This window comes from Grammomys surdaster, unplaced genomic scaffold (genome assembly GCF_004785775.1).
Source record: "Grammomys surdaster isolate TR1022 unplaced genomic scaffold, NIH_TR_1.0 126391, whole genome shotgun sequence".
NCBI lineage: Eukaryota > Metazoa > Chordata > Mammalia > Rodentia > Muridae > Grammomys > Grammomys surdaster.
This window is the reverse complement of record NW_021621185.1, coordinates 5,130,221-5,153,106: the sequence shown is the minus strand read 5'-3', so window position 1 is coordinate 5,153,106 and position 22,886 is coordinate 5,130,221. Positions and strand designations below refer to the sequence as shown.

The 22,886-nt window shown below is 39.7% G+C and overlaps 1 protein-coding gene across 1 annotated transcript in view; it reads left to right on the top strand.

The window, feature by feature from the left end:
• The window catches only part of Adgrv1 (adhesion G protein-coupled receptor V1), a 543,344-nt gene that overhangs the window by 170,972 nt on the left and 349,486 nt on the right, over positions 1-22,886 (top strand). The window contains exons 54-60 of the mRNA XM_028760109.1: positions 1,784-2,039; positions 3,358-3,560; positions 5,010-5,186; positions 5,485-5,667; positions 10,826-11,005; positions 12,919-13,083; positions 18,003-18,120. Of these exons, the coding sequence (XP_028615942.1) occupies positions 1,784-2,039; positions 3,358-3,560; positions 5,010-5,186; positions 5,485-5,667; positions 10,826-11,005; positions 12,919-13,083; positions 18,003-18,120 (1,282 nt within the window). The remainder of the gene's footprint in view (positions 1-1,783; positions 2,040-3,357; positions 3,561-5,009; positions 5,187-5,484; positions 5,668-10,825; positions 11,006-12,918; positions 13,084-18,002; positions 18,121-22,886) is intronic.

Genomic DNA, 22,886 nt, shown 5'->3' with positions numbered 1-22,886 from the left:
TGTGTAAGCCAGGGAGAGAGATGCCCTTTCTCTCCCCTCCACCCTGGCCACCAGCAGCACAGAGCTGAAGAGATGGCCCCGCCCCTCACCAGCAGCAGCACTCAGGAGAGCAGGCCCCGCAACTTGTCCAGATAGCATTGTCAAAAGAATTATTTGTAAGCAGCATAGAGATTAGTAGATGCATGTTGTAAGGGCTTACATAGGAGATGCTCTGATTTTATGTACTGTGGTTTTTTTTCTTTGTAAAAACTACTTGGCTTTTGTAGTACAATTGTCAGATAACATAAAGCAGTCATTACAGGTGGTGACTGTATTTCTCAAGGCTGTTTGGCTGCCTCCCAATAACGTCTAATTTATGTAAACAGGTCTGGTTCATAGGAGAGGCAAAGGCCTAGGCCTGCCATCCGTCATTTGGATGATTGATTTGTGAATGAATATGGAATGTGTGGTGTAGAAAGTCATCTATAAATCAGATCCCTGTTAGAAAAGATTCAAGATGCTTTCAGTGTGTTTCTTTCCCCCACCTCTTGAGGTTGTCTGTTTCCATCCTTTCTGCTGGCCCTCAGGATTTCAGGCCTTTCCCCCACCCAATACCTGATCATGTTCCCTCTTCCCCTCCCTGGCCCCTTTCCCATCCAGGTTCCTCCCTCCACCCTCCCTCCTGTGATTGCTTTTTTCTTCCTTCCAAGTGGATATTTATTTATTTATTATATGTGAGTACACTGTAACTGTCTTCAGACACCTCATAAGAGAGCATCAGATCTCATCACAGATGGTTGTGAGCCACCATGTGGTTGCTGGGATTTGAACTCCTGACATCCAGAAGAGCAGTTAGTGCTCTTAACTGCTGAGCCATCTCACCAGCCCACTTTCACAAATTTCAATTTGACATCAGACAAAGCAGAAAGGAAAGACAGAGGCATGGGTGGATCTTGTCTTGTCTTCTTTCTACTGAATCAGTATTCATTGCTAAATGGAACATCCATCTGTAGCATCAATTATTGCAACAGTTTTGTAGATTCGAACATTTAATCTGGTAAACCATCTTTTGTTCTCTAGTGCTTTATGTGTAGTATCAGCTACTAAGGTTCCTGAGAGACTTTGTCCTTACATTGTACTGAAGAGTAGACAGTAAGATATGACAATTTGAATATAAGTGGGATTGAGGCACCCTCACTTGGGCCCTTTTTGAGTTCTGTGAATTGTATCCTGGGTATTCGGTGCTTTTTTTTTTTTTTTTTGCTGATATCCACTGTTAGTGAGTACATATCATGCATGTCTTTTTTGGGTCTGAGTTATCTCACTCAGAATGATATCCTCTAGTTCCATACATTTGCCTGCAAAACTTATGATGTCGTCGTTCTTAATAGCTGAGTAGTATTCCATTGTGTAAATGAACCACATTTTCTGTATCCATTCTTCTGTTGTGGGACATCTGGGTTGTTTCCAGCTCCTGGCTATCACAAACAAGGCCACTATGAACATAGTGGAGGATGTGCCCCTGTGGCATGGCAGGGTATCTTTTGGGTATATGCCCAAGAGTGTTATAGCTGTGTCTTCAGGTAGATCTATTTCTAATTTTCTGAGGAATCTCCAGACCGATTTCCATAGTGGTTGTGTCAGTTTGCAATCCCACAAGCAATGGAGGAGTGTTCCTCTTTCTCCACATCCTCGCCGCCGCCTTGTGCTGTCACCTGAGGTTTTGATCTTAGCCATTCTGATGGAAATGAACATTTTTATGACATGATGTTAATCCTAACATAAGTAAAACTCTGCTTTCTAGATTTCATTCACAGAAGACCAGGCAGTGTCTACAATCACTTTGACTCTTCTGGCGGATGATCTGCCAGAGTTATCTGAGGCTGTGATTGTAACACTTACCCGGATTGTCACAGAAGGGATTGAGGACCCATCAAAAGGTGCTACGATTGACCAGAGCAGAAGCAGGTCCGTGCTGACCATCCTGCCCAGTGACTCGCCCTATGGTGTGGTTGGCTGGCATGCTGAGTCTCTCTTCACTAGAGTGCCAGAGCCCACAGGTCAGTCCTGGTAAAGATTTGTCAGGTTCTAATAAAATATTTCCTTCGGCATTTTATTTATACCATTTGAAAGAAAAATACATTTCCTTATTCATGTGACTTTTTCAGCTTAAGAGGCTATATTCCTTTTAATGTAATTTAAACTTTATAGTTATGGACTGACCATGCAATAATGCTTACTACAGTATCTATGCTGCATTACTAGCAGGGATGGCTTTTATTTTCCTTTTGTTTGTTGTTGTTTCTTTACTTGTTTGCATTGCACACGGAGAAACTTCCTGTGTATTCTCAGTAGGTGCAGGGAACAGTGAGCAACACTGAAGGAGGGACTTGGTGCTGGAGGTATCAATTATGTTACCCCAAACAGGAGTTAGAGTGATTTTACTTGGTGATATATACAGTGGCCAGTGCTGAACTATTTACCTAAATAACTTCTGACTCCCTTTGTTGAATAATACTTTAATAGGATATGATCAATCAACCTATTGAAATAAAATGTTGCATAAAACTTGTATTTATAACAAACTTACAGGATGGCTTGAAACTATTGAGATAAAGAAATAGACAAACAGAATTCACATTTCTTTTAACTGCAGAGCTGATAGGACAAGTGGTGTGTAGTTATGTTTCTGAGCCCTCGCCTGTCTGTGTGTGCAATAGATACCCAAGACAATAGACATTAATATAACAACACATTCATTTTCATTCAGTAAACATTTCTACAACATAGAAATTTGTAGAAATTGTATTCTTCCTTTTGGAAATAATCACAATCATTAGAAGCTCTTAGACTGGTGAGGATATTAATAAACATTTTAAGTATTTTATATGATAAATTATCTTACTCTGAGGAACAAAAAAAAATACGAGGTTCTCGGAGACACTTTGGACCTTGTGATAGACATCTCATGGTAGAAATTTAAATTACTCTTTCAATGGTTACTATTAAATTATTACAGTGTGTTCAAGATCTTATTTTCAAGATGTTTGTGAATATTATGCAACTGTCACCTATGCACTATCCCATAAGTTCACTTCTGTAAGACGTCAATCATATTTATTTCTTGTGTGACATGGAAAGCATAAGAAGCTGCATTGTGAGACAGAGAGCCTGAAGCAGACACAATCCAAGAGTGGATGGTGATTCTGAGCACACTGGGAACAGTGGAGACTAAACAGAAAACCTCTCGCTAGGATGCTGCCTTTGTGCAATCCTTACTTCCCTAACTGTCTGGAGAGTGTGAAATCTGCCATGAGTGTTTGCAACATTAGCAGAACACAGAACAGCTTATTAACTGGAGGCATGTTTACCTCCTAGAGAACATCACTGTCGTTCGGCTATGCATTGTTCGAGACAAAGGACTATTTGGGGACATTTCCATTCACTTGATAGCGAAACCCAATTTCTTACTACACATCAATAATCAAGCTACAGAGAATGAAGATTTTGTGTTGCAAGACTCAGTAATATTAATGAAAGAAAATATGAAAGAAACTCATGCTGAAGTTACCATTCTGCCTGTAAGTATAGATTCCAGTACATGTGTAAGATAAGCTAACATACTTTTAACCTTAAATCTGTAATTCTCCAATAGTTAATAATGATTAAAATATACTTTTAAATACACAGGTGAAATTTTGTCACTCAAATATTTTATTATTGGATGGAAAATAGCAAGTATATTTATTATTTTTGTTTTAGAATGGGAATGATTTGAATGCATTTGAAGTGCTAAATTTTGATTGGTTTTATGTCTATGAAGGTAATTAATTGCTTAATAACTGAATAAATTAAATCTCCAAGTCAATCTAGTTATTTTTTATTGTTTGGTTGGCAGGGAGAATTTTCACTTTGTGATATAGTAATTTCAATACAGATGAAACATTTAGATGGTCTAGGTCTAAGTTGTGGGCCACACCACACTATGTCTTCCTCTTTCTGTCTAAAGAGGTATGGACCCAGAGAAGCAGAGACACAAAGGGAGAAAACAGGCAGATGCCCCTGAAACACTCATGAGACATCAAAGATGTTACTACTTAGTGTCGAATAACATAAAAACTTATAATAATCAGAACTGGGGATTCAATTCAGAGCTAATTGCTTGCCTTGCATGCACAAGGCCCTGTGTTTGATATGCAATGCCACCAAATGTTCAAGTAGTTCTTTATAAATAATAGCATGTGAGATTAGTAATAATATCTGTTAGACACTATAGTCATGTCATATGTTGTTAAGCAGATACTACAATATTTGTGTTCCTGTTAGAGTTTTGCTGACACCGGTTACCTCTCCTGTAGTGAGGACTGTAGGGAAAACACATAAAGGGGGGAGGGGTAGGATGGAGCTTTCCTTGATTTTTTTTTTCTGTATGTTACTTCTACATCTTGATTTTTATTACTTTCGCACAAATAAAGTGACTATTTTTCAAAATTAACTGTAATATTTGCTTACATCTAGATTTCTATCTAAGACTTGCACTTTTACAATACATGTAAATTTCACCAGATTTTTCTAAACTTTTTTCAGGATGTTGTGTATACATACATACATACATACATACATACATACATACATACATACGATATATTCAAAAGGGTGAGATCAAAATTGTGGGAAAGGATTTTAAACATTTGATAATGCAGTTGTGGGTAACTATGAAAGATCATTATTAGTCTTGAATACATCATAGATTCTGAGGATGCTCTGAGAATGTACAGGACATATTAAAATTCAGCAAGAAAACATTTTATGTGTGACAGAGCCACCAAACCTGAAAATATCAGGTTTACAATACAAATGAAATTTTTCTTTTAAAAAAAAAATCACTTGGGCATGGAGGAAGACATCTGTAACTCCAGCTGCTCAAGAGGATGTGGGAGGGGCACCCAGGCCATCATGTTTGAGACCAACCTGGGCATCATCCCCGGACCCAAACATCCAAATGAAGTGTGTCTCTCACCCCCTCCCAGGATGAGGTTCCCGAGCTGGATGAAGGACTCATTGTCACCATCGCTGCAGTGAACCTGGTGAACCCCAGCTTTCCTGCAGAGCAGCCCCGGGTGCAGAGGCCAAGGATGGAATCAGCAGAGATAATGATTGAAGAAAACGATGACCCCAGAGGGGTTCTTAACCTTCATGTTACCAGAGTGAGATGACATTTCTCTATAGTGAACTGAGTAAAGCTGACCCTCGCTGATTTGGCCAGTGCCTTTGCATGTTACTACTATTTGTAGAAATGTATATCAAGATAAGTATTCAATTTATATTACCAATAGTTTCGGTTCTTTGAGCTAGACCACAGAATTAAACATTTTTTCATTACACTTCGATCTGAGTTCTAAGTACCTTCTTACTCATGTAAGTGAGCATGATAAATTCAGCAAGGTGTTATTTAGGCGAGTTTTGAACGTTCAGCTGCCTTTCAACCTCTATTCTTTGTTAAAGGATGTTGGTGGAGTCATAATTGCTCATGAGGGGCCTCCGCCCTTGAATGTTCTTCAAGTTCCTGTTGTCCGGATGGCTGGAAGCTTTGAGACAGTAAATGTTTATTGGAAAGCAACACCAGACAGTGCTGGCCTGGAAGACTTTCAGCCACCGCATGGGATGCTCCAATTTGTTGATGGACAGGTATGTTCATTATGAACAGATTTATTTTCACTTGACTTCAAGCATGTATGAGCATCTACCAAGTGAACATACACTAGAGATTGATAAGTACATTCTAATATTTAAGTACTATTTATCACTATGTAGCCTATTAATAAACACAGACAAGAATTTGTTTTTATGTTTTTTTTAATGAAAAATGCATGCAATGGATTCTAATCAGACTTTTCCCTCCTCCAAATCCAAATGTTCCTGCCTTACTCAGCTCCACACCCTGTCTCTCTCTTTAAAAAACAAAAAGGACGAAACACATACGAAACTACAAAAATAGAACCTAGAATATACAAGCAAAAGACTGATATGAGAAAAAATGTTCAAGCAAAGCTAATGAGGCAAAAAAAAAGTCTACAAAAATACTATTGTGTTTGTTTTGTGTTGACAAACTACTCATGGGTATGAGGTCTGCCCTGAGGTGTGGCAAATACAACCTGTCATTGTCTTCAGACACACCAGAAGAGGGCGTCGGATCCCATTACACATGATTGTGAGCCACCATGTGGTTACTGTGAACCGAACTCAGGATCTCTGGAAAAGGAGTCTGTGCTCCTAACTGCTGAGCCGTCTCTCCAGCCCCAGAAAGAGACTTCTAAGAAACCAGCATCCAACCTGTTTGTGAACAACTCTTCCATTTGAAATAGAAGTTCTGTGGTAGGATAATAATTGCCTTACAGGTTGTCAACAAAAAATATTTTTTAAAAAGCCCGATTCACTATTCTGTTCCTTGTTTTAGTTTACTTATTAATTTTATTTCTTTGTACTTATAAGTTGGTATTTTCTATTTTTATTTTTAATTATGTGCAGAACAATCACTGATATGCGTAGTGAATTAGATACATAATTCTCATTCCTCTCTCACCTCTGCCTCACTGAAACTTTTTTTTGCCAGATTCCCAGTACTACTACACATCTTGCCCTGTCTGTGACCAAGTTTCCTTTGGTAGCTTGAATGCACATGGGGGGAAGGGAATTTCCATGAGCATGGGCTCCATTTCATTAGCTACAGCACTGAGGATGTGACAGCCTCTTCCTAAGCAACCATTAATTCCTATAGTGCCTGAAGGAGGCTGGGGACTTTATGGGCCCTCCCCCATCCCTGATGAAATGGTTACAGGACTAATCTTATGCAAGTCTTGCACACGAAGCCCCATTTTCAGTGAGTTCGAGAGTCAGTAACTATGTATATCATGCCAACATCTATCTGGGGCGTGGCTCCTTATCCTTGGCCTTGTAAGATTTTTCTACTCACTCTTCCACGATGTTCTCTGAGCCTTTATGGAAGTGATATATGTGTTCTCTATTGGGCCACACCTTCTGCTACTGTTTATTTTTGTTATTTTGACCAATTATGAGTCTCTGGCTGGCTGCTGCCTGCAGTTTTAAGAAGCTTCCTGATGAGGCCAGAGCAGAACCCCTGGGTCTACACATGGGTGTTTGGGAGGCAGTGTAACATGTCTCGTTCCTAAAACAGTAGTGATACATTTTCCTAATCACAGGCCACAACTATAGGCTCTTGAATAGGTGCACAGCACCAGGCATGGGTTCCCTTCTGGGGAATGGGCTTCAGATCCAATCAGGAGGCCATTGGCTGTTCCTGTCATAAGCATCACACTATTTCCCCAGTCAGATCACTACTGTGGGGTAGTATTGCAGCTAGCAGGGTTTCCCTCTGTGCTGGACTGTGATTAGCTCTTCTTCCCATGCAGTCTGTGCTGCAACTTCTGCTACTAAAACAGCTGGCCAGAAGAAGGACTCGTGTTTAGTGGCATCTTGGTTTCTGGGTTTGGTATCTTCCAGTAACAATAGGTTGTATAGGCCCTCCTTAGCCAACAGCCACTGGGGAAGTAGCCCACAACTGGTAGCAGGATTTTTAATAACCTGTGCTGACTTCAAAGAGGTTCACTGTTCACCATACAGGGTCTCTCCATTCAAATTCTTTTTAAAATGTTACACCATGGAATAATCGTACAAAAAGCAGACTTCCAGTGTTTTCCCACATGTAGCTGGCTTGGTTAGTCTTTCCTCTATACTTCACACCTCACACGTCTCCACTAAACCTCTACCTCCAGTCTCTCCATCCTGACAATTGCATGCCTTCTGTCTGTTCTCCTTTCCTTCATGTCTCTTCCCTCCCTGTTTAGCAGCCCCTTTTTTTCTCCCTGCCTTCTGTTATAGGCACTACCCTCAAATAACACATTACTCCAAGAACTTGAAACTAGGATCTCACATAGTAGATAGAATATACCGAGTTTCTTTCTTTCTTTCTCTCTCTCTCTCTCTCTCTCTCTCTCTCTCTCTCTCTCCCTCCCTCCCTCCCTCCCTCCCTCCCTCCCTCCCTCTTTCTTCCTTCCTTCCTTCCTTCCTTTCTTTCTTTCTTTCTTTCTTTCTTTCTTTCTTTCTTTCTTTCTTTCTTTCTTTCTTTCTTTCTTTTTTTCCTGGCCTAAGGCAATCTCACACAGTATTTTATAATTTTAGTTCCACCTCCCTACATATTTTACAGCTTTTGTAGTTCCAGTTTTTGCCAATGAATAAGACTCTATTATGTTTATCTTGCACATTTCCATTATCTGTCAGTTGGTGCACATCTAGGCAGGTTCTATTTCCTGGCTATTGGGAATAGAACAGAAATGAATACGGATGTATGAGAATCTCTGTAGTATGATGTGGGCAGTCCTTGAGGTCCATTCTCGGGAGTGGTGTAGCAGGGTCCTATGGTTGTGCTATGTCTAGCTTTCAAAGCGTCTCTGCACTGACTTCTGTAGTTTCTAAGGCAGCTTACATCCTACAAACAGTCCATGTGAGTTCCTCTTTCTCCACATCCCTGCCTTCATTCATTACTTGCTTTCTATTATAGGTATTCTGAGTGTGGAAAGATTAAACCTCAAAACAGTTTTAATTTGTATTTTCTTTGTGGTTACAGATAAGTACTATTAAAAATATTTATGCTTTGTTCATGTCTTCTGAGCACACTCAGATAAGGATATTTTTACGTGGAGAACTTGTAGTATGTGGATACTTATTACTATACAAAACTTTCTGTTGGAATTGAGAAAAATGATAGAATAGGAACAAAATAGCTAAGTTTTGGGGAAATCTGAAAAACAATATCCTAGAGTTAGAATCAACAAATATAAGATATTCCTCAGTGTTACTGGTTTATAAGCTGGATCCCTTGTAATAAGTACAAATAGTACAGTTTGATAAATTTACATATAAATTTATATTATATATAAATATGATAATAAACTTAGAAATATCTCTCTCTATCTCTCTGCCTCTCTCTCTCTGCCTCTCTCTGTCTCTGTCTCTCTGTCTCTCTGTCTCTCTCTGTCTCTCTCTCTCTCTTTCTCTCTCTCTCTCTCTGTGTGTGTATGTGTGTGTGTGTTTGTGTGTGAAGCCATAGGACAACTTCAAGAGTTTGTCAATACCTTCCACTGTATCTGAGAGTAGATCCCTCACAGAAGGCACATGGCAAGTTAATTGGATTAATTGGCTTGTGAGATTCTGTTGAGTCTCATTTCTCTGCTCCAGTTTTACCTTAGGAGTGCTTGGATGACAGGTGTGTGCTACAGTATCTGGCTTTCCATCAGTTCTCAAGATCCAAACACAGGTTCTCCTACTTGTATAGCAAGCATTTCCCCGGCTGAGCCATTTCCCCAGCACACACTCTTAGTAAATAGGAAGGCATATGGACCACAAGCAAGTGTGTAACTTGCTCAGATAGCACAGTCTACTTAAGGCTAGCCTGGTTTTGCTTGTACAGAGTCACCTAGCATGTGGACGCATCAGTTGTTTCTAGGAGTGCAGTAATGCTAAAGGATGAACACAACCTAGATGTTCTGTACACACAAACCTAACAGCTAGCGACTGTTTATTACAGTCAGAACTTTGAAGTGCTTCCCACTAAGCACGGGGTGAGGGTAACACAGGTAAAGGAATTTTTCTGTTACAGCAGCAGCATGTAAAGTGCCTTTTTCCTGAAGCAGCTGAACTCCCGGCATTTTCTTCCGAGCCTGAACTTGAAGTGCCATCATTTACTGGCATTCTCTGAATCATTATTTTTTAAATTTCATGACATGGGGGAAGATATTCTGTATTGTACAGGACAGATTTGAAGTGTGGCTATGACAACAAGCTGTGGTCTCATTTGATTCTATTTATTTTATTCTGCTTACCTAAGTATGGCATCTCAAATTCTTGCTTTCCCTAATTGTGAAATGTTTTGGATAGAAAAAAATGTATTTCATGCTCAGTCTATCAAAGTAGTGCAGCTTAGCTGTAGTGTACAAAGGTTTGAATGCAACAGTGGAGCCAAAGTGGATTCATGACCATATATGAACTCACAGGTTGGATCCAGTTTTAGTTTTTAGTTATTAAAATGTTTCACATAGACATTGGCAAGTCTGACCAATAGTCACAATATCATATAAATATCAATATGAATATCCTTTAACACCTCATTTTTCTCATTCCTTTCTCCTTGCAGGTTTGATTGACGATGTCAGTGATAGTTTCTCAGAGATTTGTTTTTCTTTTCATTATATGTATGACTGTGTGTGGGTTGGTGCATGTGTGGGCAGGTTCTCGAGGAAGCCAGAATAGGACAATTACAGATGATTGTGACCCGCCTGACTTGGTGCTGGAAACCACATTGGCTTCCTTCCAAGAGCAGTGTGTGCTCGCTACCCCTGAGCTGTCTCTCCAGCCCACGCTGCTTGTTCCGTGGTCCCATTCTCTATTGTCATGCAATATTAATATTGAGCACACTGGGTTTTATACTTGTGTGGTTGCTAGAAACTGCATGCCATTTAGAAATTTTTGTTTAAAAATCCATTACTTTTAACATCAGTAATAAAATAGCCTACGTCTTATCAAATTTCCGATTAACCTTGAAAATAATAGATTTTGAATTTCTAATATTGAAGAAACCTATATATACATTATGTTAAATGTATTACGATTATGATATGCAAAAACCGGCTTTATTCTTTTCTACTGTGTTTTGTTTCACTCATCAAAAACAATGAAAATATTTATGAGGAGACATTATTATATTGTGTTTTTCCCTGCTCTTCCTGTCTCCCTCTGACTCCTCTCCTTCTCTCCTCACCTTGTTTCATAGGTCATTGCACCAATACACATAACTATAATTGATGATACTGAATTTGAATTCTTGGAAACATTCAGCATCTCCTTAATGAGCGTGACTGGTGGTGGCCGACTAGGCGATGATGTTTTGGTGATTGTTGTCATACCACCGAATGATTCTCCCTTTGGGATATTTGGATTTGAAGAGAAGACTGTAAGTTACATACATCAGGGGACTGGTTTCCCCAGTTTTTCATGTAGTTTTCAATAAAAAGTATATTTAATTTTTGTTTTGAAGCTTCTTATTGCCCTCCACTTAATGAGTCTCTCCTCAAGAATGGTCTTTGAGTAGGCTGCTGCTGTAGGGAACACTCCTACAGCCTCTGCACACAGCAAGTGATCTCCACAGAGAGCTGCGGATTTGTTTTTACTGCTTCTGGTAAACCAAGGTGTCCTTCCCACCTTGTCTTCCATTTTCTGCTGTTTTATTGCCAGAATGCTGTCCCTGTAGAGAGCGCCTTTACTGCTGATCTTGGATTGTATTTTAGGATAGGTTCAGTAGTGAGGGTTACTGCTGCTCAGCCATTGTGTGGACTTTTACCTTGAATTATATTGAGCAAGATATTGGATTATATTCTCTGTTCCTGCCACTGGCGTTTTTCCTTATCTTTTTCCTTTTGCTGTTCATTAGCTGTTTTCTTCCAAGATCTGAAAGAGAGAAGCCACTTATTACAGATTTAGCTTTTGAGTGGAAATAAAAGGCTTAACCAGTTGCAAGCACGCAATGTTTATGTAGATCTGTTTGGTGACAGTTTCTACAAGAACATCCTCTTAGATATAAAAGTAGGAAAATCTCTACCATAACAATTACTATGTGGTGATGATATATAATTATTCTAAATTTATCTCTTAAAGACAGCTCCAATCCGAGATAATCATAAAGATCATTAGATAATTCATATTTACTGAAAATCTCTTCTGGCTCAGTTTATCCCATTTCACTATCTTATCTCTCATGTAATCAGTCATTCATCACAGGTAATCTTTAGCAATAAACCCGCTGCTCTAACACCTCATGGTTACAGCCCATTTTCTGTGGCTGTAAGATTAGAGCTTTAGAACTCATCTATGAGATCTCAGTATTGCAGATATGTGAAACTTACAGCCTAGATATTACCTAATGATTTTGTCAGTGTAATTTCAATTTCACAAGAAAATGAGACTTTTAAGAGAACAATTTTGCTAGAACCAAGTAGAACATTCTCTACCTGGAGAAAGAAACAGGCAGAGGTCTTTGAGTGGCTTGTGATAAGCTAACATCTGGGAAAATGTATGTTCCTGAGATAAATATCATTATTTGGTATTTCTGATCACATAGTTCTTAGAATATTGGCATATATAGTATTTATTGAAATTTTTATTACATATTAATATGTAAATTAATTTTTCAAATTGAGCAGAACTAACTGCTCAAATCTTCAGTTAGTGAAACCTTCTAAAAATACTTTTCGTTTGTAGCATCATCACACATGGACTTGGACATTGGAATCTGTGTTTATAAGCTCATGTTTTCTGTATAGTGACACATCTCCTCTGTCAAGACCACACTTACTAATTCTTTCTCCAAACAGTTCCACCAACTAGGGACTAGATATTCAAATATATGAGCCCTTCGGGATGTGATGGGAGGGTGGCAGGCATTCTCATGCAAATCACTCCATATTGAGAGGTGGGAGGTGGAAACAGGAGAATCCTGGAACTTTGTTGATTGGCTAGCCTAGTGTATGCAGTGGCCAAACAAGAGCCCCTGTCTCCAAAAAGATGGAGGCAAAGGCCCAGTGCTCAAGGTTGTACTCTGACCACCATACATACACAGTTCCACATGTGAACCTGCTTTCACACACAGGAATGACTCTCAGAAGAGGAAATATTCAAGAGAAATTTGAAATACTAAATGGTCTAATGTGTAGGAAAGAAGAGAAACATGTTTGAGAGACCCTTTGACCTGCCCTGTGATAACAAGTTGTGAATAGAATCTCAAATCAAAACTAAAATGGTCACAACCTAATAAGATTATTTCTCCCATATTTTTAATATGTTTGCCTTACTGGATTTTATTTCTTGCAGGTAATGGTTGATGGATCCCTTTTGTCTGATGACCCTGATTCATATGTGACACTGACAGTCGTCCGGTCCCCCGAAGGAAAGGGAGCTGTCCGACTTCACTGGGCTATTGAAGAGAAGGCGAAAGATGACCTCAGTCCTTTGAATGGGACACTATATTTTGAAGAGGTACAGTCAGCCTCTCAATTCCTGTAACGCTTCTCTTTTTTTGTATAGACCTTGAAGTACTGCTTATGAGTTCACATGCTAGTGTCCTATATTTCTGTTTTATTTTTAGTCATTGTGCATTGAGAGGAAATGAGAGGAGACAAGGGGGAAGCAGGGGGGAGAAGGAAGAGGGGATCAGATTGTGTACTTCAGACCCTGCCTCTGTAACTGTTCAAAGTGCCTTTCTGTCACATTCCTCTCCTGAATGGAGGTCGTGTTGCCAGACAAACCACACATCAGAGTGTGATCCCCAAAGCCAGCCATTCTGCAGCCATTCTTTATATATTATCACTGAGTTTGATGTTCTATTTCTTTTGAGTTTGGTCTTTTACCACTCTAACTGTGTAGAACTTCTACAGTGATTCAAAACATTGATAGTGTCTTCAAGACAATAACAACTCTAAAACCATCCAGCCATAATAGTGAACCATAATCCCATACCTCCAAAGAGCATCAGGCTTCCAGACTTAGATTTTTTAAAGACAATGACATTTGTATAGCATGACTGAGATAGTACCTCAAGCAGCCACTACAGAGACGTGGGTCGTGGACATGCTGAAGGGGAGCTTGCTCTGCGCATCTCTTCTCCTGTTTCCACTGATCTTCTATGGGTGCTGTTTGGGCTTCTTTGCCTGTGCCCATTCCTGTGGCCCTTGCTTGCCTATCATCAGTCTCGCTCCTGAGAGTCCTCACTAGCATCCTTCCCTCTCATACTGTTCCCTTAGCTGAGAAACTTCTTAGGAGTGTTTTTTAGGATATGCTATGAGAAGAAAAACAGTCCTTGGGGAGAAGAAAGGAAGTATGCTGAGGGTGTAGATTGGATTTCCAGGAGGGCAGGGACATCTTCCCGTTCAGTCTGGGAAGGCAACCCAGTTTCTGTTCTGCTTCACGGAACCCACATTTGCCTGTGGACTATGCTGCTCTTGCAAACTCCTGCCCTTTCACATCAGCTCTTTGCCTCCATCTCACAATATGCCATGTCATGAGGGTGAGAATCGTCTCTGCAGTCGCATCTACAGGCTCCGTCTTGTTTATGAAATAAAAAAAGGGGTGATGTGGAGAGCTTTGGGGGCTGCTTGGCAGGAATCTGACATTAGGCTAGAACAAAGAAGTAATTTCAGGCATAAATCTAAATATTAGGCTAGAATAAAAAAGTAATTTCAGGCAGGAATCTAAATCTTAGGCTAGAATAAAGAAGTAGGCCTCAGACATGAAAATGACTTTGAGCTAGGACAGGGAAGTAGGCTCAGATACTTTGGTCATCCTGATAAGCCCTTAGAAACAGTGATCATGGGAGTGATCATGGAACTTTGTTTATTATCTTGCTTGTTCCTTGACTATTTGCATCTATTGTATTGCTAGTTCCTCAACCTACAACTGACCTTAATACTTGCATGTAAGTAAAATGGTATAAAAGCAAAAAGGAGGAAGAATGGGATAGGGAGTTTATGGGAGAAGGGAGGATGGGGAGAAGAGGTAACATCTGAAATATAAATAAATAAAATAACCAATAAAAATTTTAAAAAAAGATTGTCATTCATATATAGTATGCGTAGAATGTAGAACTGTTCTCTTGTAATGAGCCCCATTTTACAAGGAACACATATTTTTAAAAAAATTATTTATTTTATGCATATGAGTACTCTATCTGCATGTAAATCTGCATGCCAGAAGAGGGCATCAGATCCCATTGTGAGCCACCGTATGATTGCTGGAAATTGGACTCAGGATCTCTGGACAAGCAGCCAGTGCTCTTAGCTGCTGAGCCATCTCTCCAGCCCATGTATATCTTTAAAAATTATGTGAGAGCTTCTAGGAAAAGAGACTTCTTGCCTGAGGCCTTACCTGATGCTCCTGGGAAGGCCCTTATTCCTGGGGTGCATGCCTCACCCTCATCCCCAGTGCTCCGGTCTCTTTTTCCTGTCTCTGCCCCTATAGTGTCTATATACACATATGTTTGAAGAAGGTACATCCCCCTCAATCAGCCCAGTGTCTGTTTAGCTCAGAAATCTCTCCAATGTTTATGTCTTATTCTAGTAAAACAGAACAACCCCGTGCTCCTGGTATAAAACTCAACAGTACAGAGGGGTGAAAAATCAGTGCTGTCTCCCCACTCCTCCTGTGATAACCGCTATCGATAGCTTCTTTTAATCCCTCCAAAACATAATGCACCTTCTTCTCCACACATGCACTTTGTGCGCTACAATCTGATCCATAAGTGGCTGCTCTATACTACGGTTTAAATTGAACACTTACTTTCCCTGTTAAACAAACATCAGAATTAAACCTCAGAAACATGTCGGAATGCATCCTTTTGCTCAGCTTTTCCTGCTGACACCTCCACACCCCCTGATCTCTTTGTTTTGGTAGTTCTGAGATTTCTTAGCAGTTCTTCAGCTCTCATCATTTGCTCAGTCCTTTAGCCTCTCAAATTCAGTGTTCTACACTAAGACAGATTGCTTAAGTCACCAGTGTTTGCATTCATTTTTATCTACTACCTTGCCCTTCGATTGTGGGTCTTTTGTAATATTGGAAGTAACCTTGGTCAGATTTAACATGTAGTGAGACTACTTGAAATCTTCCTACCATTTCATAGCTTGTGGATCTAGGTAAATTTTTTAATGTTGATGACATTTAGTTTCCCAAAGTACGAAATGAGAACAACAGTGTTTAACCAGGGCAAGGCGTGAGGACTGAAGAGAGTATTTGTGAGTAGGCTAATTTCCTGACACTTATCAAGTACTTAATAAAATAGGTGATATTTATAGAGTCTGTGCAAATAGCAGTTTGCCACCTCAGTGCAGTGACATTCATCTTTCCTGCATTGTGTGCTTAAAGCTTAATAACACTGAATCTCCAAAGCAAACAGTTTATATTTCTGTCTCTTGGAAATACCATGAAGAAGTTATTCCCAAGTTTCTGTTCCATACAGGTTTTGTGTAGAATATAAATAATGAAAATTTTAAGGAAAACTTTTCCATGATCAAATATCTTTGGAAACTCTTGAGTAAATTAAGGAGGACTTTTTTGAAAGGCTAGGGGAAGAGTTGTTTAGAAACATTTTACTTAAGTAAAATTTGAATCTTTAGGAGAATTTGTCTAAGCACATCTTTCCATGAAGATTGTCCCCATTACCTCTTCGTGCCGGGCATTCATTGTTTCTGTCTATAACCTGCACTACACAGCTATTGCCTTGGAATGACCGTCTTCCCCTCCTCTCACTGGTTAGTTCTATTGAGAACTGGAGGCTCTATGACATGAAAGGTTGCCTTGCATGAAGTAAATTGGAGGGCCGTGTGAGCATACAGAATATAGTAGATTCTTATTATTCATTGAAGAGACTGAACTCTTTTGTATTTTCGAGTGTACCTGCTCACTGAGTGTACCACTTGCTGGTACAGGGGGACTGATGGGAAGTTCAGCTTTTATATTTTATACATTCCCTGCTGAGGAAAGACAAGAACACTTCTTTTGCCTCATAACATAAACAAATGTCCTTTTTAATACAGTCTGTTTAAAATCAGTATTCCTCATTTGTGTATTTGTGATTTCACTGCCTAAAGCAATCCCCAGTGTATTGTAGAAACTGACTGTAATGTGACTCAAACAGCAGGTGCTCTGTGTGTCAGATAACTGCATTCAGGTATGGGTTATGGTTGTTATTAACACAAAACACGTTAGAAGAACTCTAGGTTTGCTATAATATTCACATATCTAGAAACAACCAAAACACCCCAGAAGTTGATTTAAGATTGGAAATAAGTTTTAGAGAACAGGCCAACTTACTGTCTAGGGACGACAGATGAACAGGGCAAACTCATAGAAATGTCTTCACACACAAATAAGGATAAATACAAGAATTTTCGTGACAGCATTTATTAACTTAGTAAATAGCCAGTTGAATGAATATAAAATTATAAATACAAATAATAAAATGTCCATAGGAATCAAAGGATGAATTGAATACACGTAGAGAAACGCAGTATAGTATACCATAGGGAACATCAGAAGCAGAGAGTGCATGTCATAGAATGAGAGACAAGAGGGACAGTCTTGAAAAGTGCAGCTGAGATGGAGAGACAAAAGGGACAGAAAGAATATAAAAACCTAAAAGACTGTGTGCTCTCCAGTAGACAGGGTACAGACAAATGTGAGGTGAATGCAAGCTGTGTTTGGGGGTACAAGAAAAACATTCATTGACACATGAAGTAACATTTTGTGACAGCATTAAAAATAAAAATTAATATTGGAAAAATGTAAAGTATTCAGGAATACATCCAGTAAGAAACAAGCAAGATGTACATGAAAACAGTAAAACAAAACATTAAACTTAAGAATAAATGAGGACTAAAACTTGTAACAGATCAGCAGGCTTTTGGCTAGAGACTCCATTTGCTCCCAGGTCAGCCTGACTGCTGCTCTCAGGCAGATTCACCAACTAGGAACGTGCCACCAAGCTGGCACTGATGAAGCATCCTGGAATCTTTCCCAGTGGCAGTGTGCTGTACACATCCTAAGAACGGCAGCTGTGAAATCCTCTCTCCTTTGCACGTAGCCCTACTGTGTCCACTACGTATCAGCTCCACCCCTTGACACTTTGGGATGTGAACAATTAACTGTTTAAGTTTGGATTTTCAACGCTGGAAGTTTTTCAATAAATTTAAAAGTTGTGGGTTTTTTTTTCTCTCTCACTTTTCCCTCAAGAAAGTAAAATAGATTCAGAGTTATTTTATTACAATTCTTCCTGGCTGTAATCATAATTGCAGGTGACAAAATGGTTTCTTAAGAAGCACATGCACAAAGATATTATTTTTCTAATGAAAACATTTACAAGTTGACTTTCGTTTGTCTTGAAAATGTTTTTCGCTTGTTTAATGTAGACTGAATCCCAGAAGTCTGTTATTCTGCACACACTTCAGGACAGCACACAGGGGAAGGACAAGCGCTTCACCATTGAGCTGATAGCTGCTGATGATGTACAGATATCTCCAGTGAAAGGTAAGGAAAATTCACTTATTTTGTTTTCAAATTCAGTATATCCAGAAATAAGTAGTTCCAAAACCAGGCATGCTAGGTTTTATAACTTTTAAAAATGTGCATTCTAGGCAAAGTTTTTAAAATTAAAATGATAATGTATTACAATAAATTATAACTATTGTATTATAAAAATATAAATTTATTAAAATTATATCTTTATGATGCACTACTTATGATTTATAAGGTCACAGGTCATATACTGTTGGGTGTTTTGTTTCAAAGTGAAGCTCTTCATTGTATTCATGCTGATAAAATCAAACATGAACGCTAACTGATGAAACAGTAGCAAGCTATTATATACCACAATATGATGGAGCAGAAAAACTTCATTACATTGAAATAAAACAATTAATTTTTGATTAAAATAGTAATTGAAAAATTTTATTTGATATTTTATTTATTTACATTTCAGATGCTGTGGGGAAATGATTAGCTCACACATGGGCATGGGTTCTTGAATCTTGTTGGGCTGTTGTGATACCCATGGCTCCAAACAGACTGGAACGTGGGAATCTTGACTGTTTACTCCGTGCACAACACCGGTGGGCACTATGGGGCTGCACCCGGCAGGGTAGTTCTCAGTCTGGTAGTTCCACAGTGGTGCAGGGCTCTTGGATTGGGAATCCCCGGGCCAGGAGGTGGACAGAGACTGACTGGTCTCAAACCCTTGGGCTCTCAGATGCTGCTGAGAGGCTGCGGAAGGACAGAGACTGGGTGCATGTGTATGCTCGACTGGCTGATCCACAGCCAAGAGAAACGAGAAGGGTAGAAAAGAACAAGGCCCTGGCAGTGCCCCCCTGGAGAGACTAGGTTACTGTACTCACTTAGCTGAATCGGCGGCATGGCTAGCTTGCTTGAAGATGTGGGTCCCTGTGGCTGGAATGCAGAGAGGTCCTCCAGGTGGGAAGTTAGGCACAGCAGCTGCCGCGGCTCAGCATTAAAGGCCTTCTTTGCATTTTCCCAAAGACACGAGAAAGTCCATGGTTCCAAAAGGATTTATTTTCATGGCAGATGGTAGAGGGATCTTGCAGTACCCCTGTGAAACGCAGGGCAGACCTGAGTTAAATAGGGAGGGAAAAGGGGGAAGGGTCTGGGGAAGAATGATTAACTGGCTCCACCCTCTGGCCTTCATTAGTATGTAAATCTCTCTAGGGCTTGAGGCCTGTAGTCACACTCTCTACCTGTGCTCTTTGGGAGGGGCTCCAATGGCCTACGTGACTGAACAGTGCAGGTCAATGGAGTTCCACACCATGTATAAGGAGCCAGGATTCTGGGAGCACAGCAAAATAGATGCCCATCCCTCACAGGCAATGGACACCTTTTGGGTCTCTGGGCTATTTTCAGCCAGAACTTCGACCAAAACCAGCCATCCTATCACGGTCCTACAAGATGTCACCCCTCTTCCCCATTCCCCATACCCATTAATCCCCTATCCCATCCTTCCTCCTCTTTTTTTTTGCCTTCATACTATTTAAATTACATGCAAGTATTAAGGTCAATTCTAGGTTGAGAAACTAGCAATACAATAGATGCAAATAGTCAAGAAACAAGGAAGACAGTAAACCCAGATAATCAAAGAACATGCATGACACTAAACAGAGTCTCATGATCACTCTTGTGATCACTTTCTTTCTTTCTTTCTTTCTTTTTTTTTTTTTTTTGGTTTTTGCGAGACAAGGTTTCTCTGTGTAGCCCTGGCTGTCCTGGCTGTCACTCTGTAGACCAGGGTGGCCTCGAACTCAGAAATCCACCTGTCTCTGCCTCCCAAGTGTTGGGATTAAAGGCATGCACCACCAGTGATCACTATTTCTAAGGGCTTATCAGGATGATCAAAATATATGAACCTACTTCCCTGTCCTAGCCCAAAGTCATTTTCAAGCCTGAAGACTACTTCTTTGTTCTAGCCTAAGATTTAGATTCTTGCCTGAAATTTCTTATTTGTTCTAGCCTAGGATTTAGATTTCTGCCTGAAATTACTTCTTTGTTCTAGCCCAATGTCAGATTCCTGCCTGCAGTCCATTTCCTTGTCCTTGGCCTATGTCAGATTCCTTCAAAGCAGCCCATTTCCTTGTCCTTGTCCAATGACAGTTTTCTGCCAGGCAGCCCCAAAAGCTCTCCACATCTCCCCCTTTTTATTGCATAAACCAGACTGAGACTGTCTTAAGTCATTCTGACAAGAAAGCCTTCCTTACCCGTCATGGAATATGCATTATCATAAGCAATGCACGTATGTCTTAGGTTTGTAAGGCTCTGTGCAGAATCTTACCCATCCTTGGCTTGCCAACCTGTTAAATTAATAACTCTGTCTGGGGGTCCGTTATCAGTTTCAAGTCATGTACTTTGGATGCCAGCCTGTTGATGTAGTTAGAGACAAGCTTTAACATAATGGGCAGGAATAAAAGTATTCCCAGGACAGGAAGGACTAGCCTGATCAAGCTATATATGCCATTCCTAAGGTTTGACTAAAATGGAAATACTGATCTTAGGCCATGAATAAATTTATCGGCATTATCTGCAGCACCAAAGCTCAACAGAGCAGAATTCTTTAAATTCATAATCTCTCTATGCAAAATTAACATACCCAGAGAGGTGTTAGAATTATGCCAAATACCCTACAGGTGTCTTTAGACTTTTTTCTAATTATCATGATAATCATTGTAAATTTTAGAAGTAACACTACTTCAATGATATTTGTCATAACACTTGGGATGGCTCCTAACTCTTGAACCCTGAACCTCCTTCAGATAATTTGAATAGGTTATAGAGCATCATCCATTGTTCCAGATACCTATATAAATCCTTTTGTATACTCAGTACATTAGTAACATTTTTTTTTCTAGGTGGTTAACAAAAATAGTTGTCTTAACTCCTTGTATCAATGCTATTGCAGAAGCAGTGGTGCTAGCAATTAATGAAATTGAAGCTGTTATACCAACAATAATCAAGCCCGCTACCCTCTTGCTTCTGCTTAAAGCCCAACTCACTTCTTCCAGCATGTTCAAGCTTTTTTTCATAGAATCAAGGTTTTCTAATACTCAGGGAAGTAAGACAAAAGCTGGTCAATAGACCTCTGTAACACACATGCCAGGTTTCAACACACTAACACAATTGGAAATTATACAGTCAATGCAACTTACAATAAATACTATAGAAGAGACAAAACCAATTTTAACTTGACAATTAAGAGAGCCTTAAAACATGAACTAACCCTTGTTTGAAATCCAGATCCTGTCCCAACTTTATCTCTTGCTATCATAACAGCATAGTGAATTACAGCTAACTTCCATATATATCTCTGAAAATGTCCAGATCCAGCCTTCCAAATGTAGATTGTTATTTCCAATATTGGATTGATTTCTAGACCAGTACATGATTGAGTCCTAATAGCTGGTCACCTTTAAGAAAAATACAAGAGACATAATTTCTCTTTTTGATTCTCTGTCCTACAAGCTCTAAAAACTTGAGGCAAAGCACCTTGTCCCATCTGGGATATAGGCAAGCAAAGGTTTGTCAGGAATATATGTCCAATGCAGCACCCCAGTCACCCTTGTCAGGGCACTCAGCAAGCTCACAGGTCAGCATCATTCTTTATCTAAGCAAAAACGTATCTCACCAATCTTTTTAAAGTTCCAAGGCCTTTCTCCTCCACCGATGCCTGACAAGGCCATCATCAACTACCTATACAGGTGAAGCCATGAGTCCCTCCCTTTGTGTTCCCAGGCTGGAGGTTTAGATCCTGGGAGCTCTGGTTGAGTATATTGATACTCCTTCTAAGAAGGACCAAAGCACCCATACTTTGGTCTTTCTTCTTCTTGAGCTCCATGTGGTCTGTGAGTTGCATCTTAGGTATTGTGAGCTTTTAGGCTAATGTCCACTTATCAGTGAGTGCATACTATGTGTGGTTTTTTATGATTGGATTACCTCACCCAGGATGATATTTTCCAGTTCCATCCATTTGCCTAAGAATTTCATGAAATCATTGTTTTTAATAGCTGAGTAGTACTCCATTGTGTAAATGTACCATATTTTCTCTATCCATTCCTCTGTTGAAAGACATCTGGGTTCTTTCCAGCTTCTGGCTATTGTAAATAAGGCTGCTATGAACATTGTGGAGTATGTGTCCCTATTGTATGTTGGAACATCTTTTTGGTATATGTCCAGGAGTGGTATAGCTGGGTCTTCAGGTAATAATATGTTCAATTTTCTGAGGAACCGCCAGACTGCTTGCCATAGTGGTTGTACCAGCTTGCAATCCCACCAACAACAGAGGAGTGTTCCTCTTTCTCCACATCCTTGCCAGCACCTGTTATCACCTGAGTTTTTTGATCTTAGACATTCTGACTGGTGTGTGGTGGAATCTCAGGGTTGTTTTGATTTGCATTTCCCTGATGACTAAGGATGTTGAACTCTTCTTTAGGTGCTTCTCAGCCATTCGAGTGTCCTCAGTTGAGAATTCTTTGTTTAGCTCTGTACTCCATTTTTAAATAGGGGTTTTTTGATAGTCTAGAGTCTAATTTTTTCAGTTCTTTGTACACCTTGCATATTAGCCCTCTATCAGATGTAGGATTGGTAAAGATATTTTCCCAATCTGTTGGTTGCCGTCTTGTCCTATTGATGGTGTCCTTTGCTTTACAGAAGCTTTGCAGTTTTATGAGGTCCCATTTGTCAATTCTTGATCTTAGAGCATAAGCCATTGATGTTCCGTTCAGGAACTTCCCCCCCCCCCC